A 7,808-nucleotide genomic window follows, 5' to 3' on the forward strand; every position below is an offset into this window, starting at 1 on the left:
AACGTCGATTCTCCTGTTCCCTGGATGCTGCCTGACCTGCTGCGCTTTTCCAGCAACACATTTTCAGCTCTGATCTCCAGCATCTGCAGACCTCACTTTCTCCTCAGAGGGAAATGGGTCTAGGTGGGTTACTCTTCGGAGGGTCGGTGTGGCTGGTTGGGCCGAAGGGCCTGTTTCCACACTTTAGGGAATTTAATCTAATTGAAATTTACAAAATGTTTACAGGGTGTGTCAGGCTGGAAATAGATCAAGTGGTACCATTTGGCTGATGAGTCCAGATCTGGAATACATAATCTTGGGATAAGGGATTTTAAGTTACAGATGAGAAATTCTTTCACTCAAAAGTTGATGAATCTTCTAAGTTCTCTGCACAAGTGGGCTGCAGAGGTTCAATCATTAAATGTGTTGAAAGAAAGTGATAGATTTCTGAAGACAAACGAATTAAGGTAGGAAAATGGTAGTTGGATGATCAGCTAGGACCGAATTGAATGGTGATATAAACCTGACAGACAAGTAATATGCTCCTCTTCATGTGTTGCTATCAGGCACACGGGCATAATCAATCAATCTAGAACTTGGAAGGAACCAGTGGCATGTCCAGCATATTTTAAGTGCTTTGTCTCCATAGCTTTCTTGAAACTCCAAGCCATAGCCTGTATTGTGGAACATATTGGTCAGCATTTATTTGGGCTATTGTTCTTTGTCAGAAGTTGAATTTCATTCTCGTTCGTCACACAATGGCCCATGTTTTTCAATCAAGGTCAGAAACCCTATTTTGTATCCTAACCAGACAAAACCATACATATTTAGCTTTGGAGGAGTTCTCTTTTGTGAATTTCCAGGTCAAGATCCTTCTGAACTGTGGCGTTTTGGTCCAGACCAGGAATCCATGCAGCCAGCATCAGTGAGCTGGTGTTGAAACATGTCCCTTTTTTCTGACACAGCCTGTTTTATCAAGGTTTTAGGCCCCATTGGAACTTTGGCAGCCGCTGAGAGAACGTCATTGGGAGAGGGAGTGAAGTGCCAAGGGGGTAAGGTGGATGCAGAGGCCAGGGTGGCAGATTTTTTCATTCCTCCCACTTCCCATAGCAAAGTAGTCAAGTAAGGGTGCTGGCAGGTGGGACTAGATTGGGTTGGGATATCTGGTCAGCATGGATGGGTTGGACCGAAGGGTCTGTTTCCATGCTGTACATCTCTATGACTCTAAGTCAGAACCCTCAAGTCTGACTAACTCAGAGTTAGGGATTTTCTCAGAGGGTTACTGCTGGGTAACTGCCCATTGGGAAATTTCACCTCGTGCGTTGAGGCTTCGCATGGCACAACACTTGTCTTTCAGGGTACATCTGGCCCACAACCATCTAGAGAGAGAACATCTGGACCATTGTTCTTAGAGTCTTTGATATTTCCCTTTCCTTGATGTTTCCAAATTTGGCTATGTTGTGACTTCTGATTAACTGTAGTCAGCTAGAACCTTTTTCCTACAAAGTTCCCACTTTGGACAAAAACTAGATTTTATTGCCTTTCTTCCAGAAGGAGAAGCAAGAAATTTTGCGCAGGTTAAATCAACATTTTAAATCTCAGGAAAACCATGATTCAGCTACAGTATCACACCAGACAAATGCTGAGCTGTCTAAAACTAATCGGCTTCAACCTGAAGAGCAGCTCGAGAGTGGGCCTCCCTTCGCAGGGGAAAGAAAGAAGTGGGAAGCAGAGCCTCCGCCTGTATTTCCTCTCGCACAGCTCACACTTGAAGAATCCTGCTCAGGGACAAAAGGTGAGAATGAAGAAGAGTTCAAAGCTTTACTTTCAATGCCAATGATGCACTTTAAAATAAAAGTTAATGCTAAAATTAAGAAGCCTACAGGAAAGTGCACAGTGCACACCAAATGGAATGCCACCAGTTAAAGCTACATAATGAATATCCTGCTCAACACGGTACCAGGAAGTAATTGTTCTCCCCTTGAACCAATTGGCTTGGTATAGTCAAGAAGGGTGAGTGTTGGAACTCAATGAATATTGGCTGTAGTCAGGATTTAGGCATTGTGGGTCCTGAGAACAGTGAGAGGGCATCTAATCTGTTTTCCAAGTCATGAAGGGGTTTGATCAGATCAATTTGAAGATTGTACTCCCACAAGGGAGTGAATCCAAAATAAATGCAAGGTACTCCCTAACAAATCCAATAAGTCAGTCAGGGGTGACTTTTACCCAGAGAATGTTGAATATATTATACAAGAACACTTGATGATAATTTTAAGGGGAAGAGAATCTGTACATGAAAGGAAAAGAACGCTTTTATTATTAGGTAATATATGACTGAGAGGATCCGCTTGTAAGTTTGCTCGCTGAGCTAGTGGATTTGTTCTCAGAGGTTTCGTCACCATGCTAGATAACATCAGTGAGCCTCTGATGAAGCGTTGATGTTCTGTCCTGTTTGCTATTTATCTGTCTCGGTTTGTTGTGGTGGGTGATATCATTTCCAGTTCTGTTTCTGAGAGGTTAGTAAATGGGGTCCAAATCGATATGTTTGTTAATGGAGTTCTGGTTTGAATGCCAGGCCTCTTGGAACTCCTTTTTGTGGTTTTGTTTAGCTTGTCCCAAGATGGATGGATTGTCGAACTGATGTTCCTCTTCGTCTGTGTGTATGGATACCAGTGAAAGTTGATCATTTCTTTTGGTGCTCATGTATCCTGGTCTTCCTGTTTAGGTCTGTTGAGCAGGAATTGGCAGACTGCGCATATCGGGTAACTTGTTGTTCCCGAATACGTTGTGTAAAATGTATTCAGGAATAATTGGGTACCCAATAAGTACAGTTTGCCGTTTCCTGCACAACAGACCTAAGCAGGAAGACACAACACGCCCACGGATTCTCACCACCCTATCATACTTCAAAGACATCTCCGAGATGAAGACCAGACTACTCAGGCCCCTAGGCATCATGGTAGTCCACAGACCTAACACCACACTGAAACAGCTCCTGATGAAGTTAAAGAACCTCGTACCAAAAACCAGCAGAACGAATGTCGTATACAAAATACCCTGCAAGGACTGCGACAAACATTACATTGGACAGTTGGGCAGGAAATTAGCCACCAGGATACATGAACACCAAAGAGCCACCAAAAGACATGACTGGTATCCATCCACACAGCCCAAGAGGGACACCCAGTTTGACTGGGATAATACATCCATCCTGGGCCAGGCTAAACCAAGACACGCACGGGAGTTCCTCGAGACCTGGCATTCAAACCAGAACTCCATTAACAAACATATAGTTTTGGATTCCATTTACCAACCTCTCAGAAACCGAACTGGAAATGATATCATCCACCAAACAGACTGAGACAGATAAATAGCAAGCGGGACAGAACACCAATGCTTCACTGGAGGATCACTGATGATGTTACCCAGCATGGTGACGAAATGTCTGAGAACAAATCCACCAGCTCAGTGAGCAAACTTACGACCTGAGCTACAAATCTTCTCCAAAGTCGGGGTGAGAGGATGCTTGTGTGAAGGCGAAATGATTCGTATTTGCATGTAAAACTCCAGGAAATTCGACACTAATTCCCTTTCTCCTTACAACTGTAACACCATGAGAAATCTGGTTGCAATAAGACCATCTAATGTGAATATTTCACATGATGCAAGCTATTGATTGTCTAGCTTTCTATTTGTCTAATCTTGGAAATGTTCTGCTACATTTTGTTTTAATTTTTGGCCTTCTGTATTTTTCCCCCCAAATTTACTCCTCATCTTTTCCTGTGGTATTGATTTTCTTGCTGTTAAAGAGCGGGTTCGGCTGGAATTTTGCGACAACTAAGTTACTCTGTACTTGTAACCGTATGCAGTGAGCAACCACTAGAGTGAAACAGTTAATCGCAATTGTGTGTGATTACAGGATCAGCTTGTTTCTCTGTCAGGGCTTTAGGAAGTGAGTGTGGAACAACTGTGTTTTAACCATATTCGTTCACTGGTGAGGGTTACAGCAAAAAAGCAGTTGAATGCAGGAATCTGACTGATGACAGGTCAGGTCGAGGGTACCTTGTACATGTGGAGTTTAATTTCTGTGATGATTTGCCAACTTGATTGCACAAAGATCTAACCTGCTAATGACGTATGCTTCGTCTGTTTAAAAATAATAGCTCAGACCTCAGGAGAAGTTATCCAACTGTTCCTTAAAGATGAACCTCGTAAAGTTTGGGAGAAAGAACCTTCTGATACTGTTTTGAAAGCTTTAGGGGAAGCAGAACTGCAACTTCAGACAGGAATGTTGTTGGATGAACCCTCCGTTAAAAGTAAGTAACTACAAAACTTTGGATTGTGTTTTATTTTTGGGACCAACAGGTGGATGCAGTTATCCTCAGCACCCAAACTCATGGGCTTAGTGCACTGTGAAACAAATCTTATTTATTGAAATGGGTTTCAGGATGGGAATCATAGATGTTCATTTTTTTTTTTGCTTTTTCCCCTCTTTGTTTGTACCCAGCAAAAGACTCTCGGGCTGAAACGACTGAAGAGACACTCACACTGGTCATTGATGCTGCCAATGACAGCATATGTCAAAAAGGTCCCGATGAAACTGTTGAAATTTCAGTAATTGCTCCTGGCCAGGCAGCCTCATCAGAAATTCAAACAGCAGACCAATTAGAGATGAAGAATGCTCAGTCAAGTGAAAAATCTATTTCTGTGTCAAAACCAGTAGAGTTTGATGAGAAGATAGAAGGTAATTTTTAAAAATATTTTGCTTATGTTCCTCATTCTTTGTTAGATGTGACCATGAAATATTTGAAATAACGAACACTGATATATTCAAGTAGTGTAAAGAATAGACTGATGGGATTAGATGGAGTGGTGGTAGGATAAACAATAGTCTGGACCTGTTGGCACAAAGGTCTGTTCCTATGCTATCCTGTAGCACAGCAATATAGATGCTTTAACTTGGGTAAAATGACAAGCATTCATTTTGGAGGGCTTGGAAGTGTTTTAGGATTTGTATGTACAATAGTCCCCACTTCCCACGGGAGATATGTTCCAAGACCTACCATGGAAGCCCGAAATGGCGGATAGGAGCAAACCCATTCATTTAAATGGAAAATTTACCTTCCCGGCATACCCCTGGTCCCTGGTTCTGGAAGGTTCCCTATCATATGTTCGGGCCACGGTAAACAGCGGTAACTGAAACTGCGGAAAAGTACTCCTTGGATATGGGGATTGCCCTGTACTACTTGAATACAGCAAATAAACTCTACTTGTCAATTTGCTATTAAGTAGCTTGCTGATTTGATCACTTGATAGATCTTTGAACCTTAAATTGGTTTCAAAAGAAATTACTGGTCTAATGCAGCTTGTGATTCTTTTTAATTAGTGTCATGGAGCTGTATGCATGGAAACAAGCCCTTCGATTCAACTCATCCCTGCCAACCAGACATCCTAAATTAATCGAGTCTTACTTGACAACACTTGGCCCATATCCCTCTTAAACCCTTCCTATTCATATACATGTCCAGCGGCCTTTTAAACAACCTCCTCTGGCAGCTCATTCCACCCTCTGCATAAAAAAAATTCCCCTTCGGTTCTTTTTATATCTTACCCCTCTCTCCTTAAATCTATGGCCTCCTAGTTTCAGACTCCACTATCCTTGCCTATTCACTGTATCTGTGCCCCTCATGAATTTATAAACTTCTATTAGGTCACCCCTCAGCCTCAGATGCTCCAGGGAAAATAACCCCAGTGTATTCAGCCTCTCCCTGTAGCTTAAACCCTCCAACCCTGGCAACATCCTTGTAAATCTTTTCTGAATCCTTTCCAGTTTCACAACATCCTTCCCATAGCAGGGAGACCTGAATTGCATTCAAAATGCCCTGACCAGTTGGTGCCTTCTGTGTTGGCATAAAGAAAGACAGAACTTGGAGTTACAGAGCAACTTTTCACAACCTTGGTGAATTTCCCAATCTATCACCATTTTTTTAAAAGAAATCTGCTGTTCTGTTTTTCACACTGAAGTGGACAACTTTGTATTTATCTGTGACCTACTGCATCTGTCATGTATTTGCCCACTTACCCTTTTCACTTAGCTCACCTTGAAGCCTCTTTATTTTCTGCTTAACGGTTTTTCAGTTCCTCCTAGATTTGCATCATCAACAAACTTAGCAATATTGCATTTGATTCATTGATATAGTCCAGACACTGATTCCTGTGGCTCCCTACTAGTCACTGTCCTTCACTCCAAAAGAGACCGAGATTTTATTCCTACTCTGTTTCCTGTTTACTTACTGATTCTCAGTCCTTGTCAGTATATTATCCCAAACCCATCTGGATTAATCTTGCACGCGAACCTTCTTCAAAGCCTGTCAAAAGCTTTCTGAAAATCTAAATACACCAGCTAGTCCGCTGGTTCTCCCAGATTACATCTCAAAACCCCAATAGGTTTTTCAAATGTGATTTCCCTTTCATCAGCTGTTGACTTTGTCTAACCCTATTGATAGTTATCAAGTCTCCAGTTCTTGCACCCTTTTTATAATCAACTGTAACATTTTCACTACTATTGGTGTTCGGGTCATTTGCTTTGTAATTTTTGGGTTTTTTTTCCCTCCCTCTCTCCTTGCTTAAATTGTGGCATTACATTTGCCATCATTAGGAAGCTCTCTAAATGAGGCTGAATGTACTGATAAAGGTTCTTGACAGCTGAGTATTTTAATTGACCACTCCAGTATGCTGAGGATTTGCAGAAAATTAGATTAGATTACTTAGTGTGGAAACAGGCTCTTCAGTCGAACAAGTCCACACCGACCCTCCGAAGAGCAACCCACCCAGACCCATTCCCTTACATTTACCCCTTTACCTAGCACTACAGGCAATTTAGCATGGCCAATTCACCTGACCTGCACATTTTTGGACTGTGGGAGGAAACCAGAGTACCCGGAGGAAACCCACGCAGACACTGGGAGAATGTGCAAACTCCACACAGACCGTTGCCGGAGGTGGGAATTGAACCTGGGTCTCTGGCGCTGAGGCAGCAGTGCTAACTACTGTGCCACCATGATACCATTGTCTTGCTTATGGCCAAAAAAATCCTTGCTTAATGTGTAGCAAGCATTGGATTCAGGTGTTGCACTGGGTATGGCATAGTATTTGATGGTGTTAAAACCTGTGGTTACTTGTTGGTTTTAACTTTGGCTGGCACACCAAACAAATGATTCCATGTCTTGTGCAAGACCTTTTGAGTACGGAAAAAAATAATTCTTGCATGTCTTTGCTCAACCAAAGAATCCTTCTTATAAAACAACTACTCCTGATATATTGGAAAACCCATCAATATTAAAACTTCATAAGAAAGGATGCATTGAAACCTGAGACATTCTAAATCTAGAACAGTCATCTCCTGATGCACTATAAATGAGTATGCAGTTCTTGCCGCATTTCTTGCAAGGTAACTCTTGGATTTAATAGATACAGTCACTACCTATTATCAGTTGAAATGCAGAGAATAGATGATGGTAGTTATATGTACATGGGACATATACAGGGGAACCTCTATTATCCGAATGAGACAGGCAGGCACGATTTCGTTCGGATAATCGATATTTCGGTTAAACGGGATAAACGCCTTTCCTCTGAGGCTCGGAGTATTTAAAGTCTGCTCCCAGTTCAGGAGACTGCAGCAGCACACAGGCACGTAAGACCTAGCCTGCAATACCACTGCCTACCGCCCCTGGCCAATACCGCTCCCCGATACCACTGTCCAGTACTGCTCCCCCACCCCCATCCCCATCCCCGTCCAGCACTGCTCCCCGCACCCCCATCCCTGA

The 7,808-nt window shown here is 42.5% G+C and overlaps 1 protein-coding gene across 7 annotated transcripts in view; it reads left to right on the forward strand.

The window, feature by feature from the left end:
- Positions 1-7,808, forward strand: part of nek1 (NIMA-related kinase 1) — a 162,909-nt gene that overhangs the window by 110,233 nt on the left and 44,868 nt on the right. For 6 of the 7 annotated variants that reach the window (XM_043703496.1, XM_043703514.1, XM_043703532.1 and 3 more), the window contains 3 exons: positions 1,531-1,774; positions 4,143-4,295; positions 4,487-4,723. In XM_043703496.1, the coding sequence (XP_043559431.1) occupies positions 1,531-1,774; positions 4,143-4,295; positions 4,487-4,723 (634 nt within the window). The remainder of the gene's footprint in view (positions 1-1,530; positions 1,775-4,142; positions 4,296-4,486; positions 4,724-7,808) is intronic. The other variant, XM_043703504.1, reaches the window with a different exon arrangement.

This window comes from Chiloscyllium plagiosum, chromosome 2 (assembly GCF_004010195.1).
Source record: "Chiloscyllium plagiosum isolate BGI_BamShark_2017 chromosome 2, ASM401019v2, whole genome shotgun sequence".
Classification (NCBI taxonomy): Eukaryota; Metazoa; Chordata; class Chondrichthyes; order Orectolobiformes; family Hemiscylliidae; genus Chiloscyllium; species Chiloscyllium plagiosum.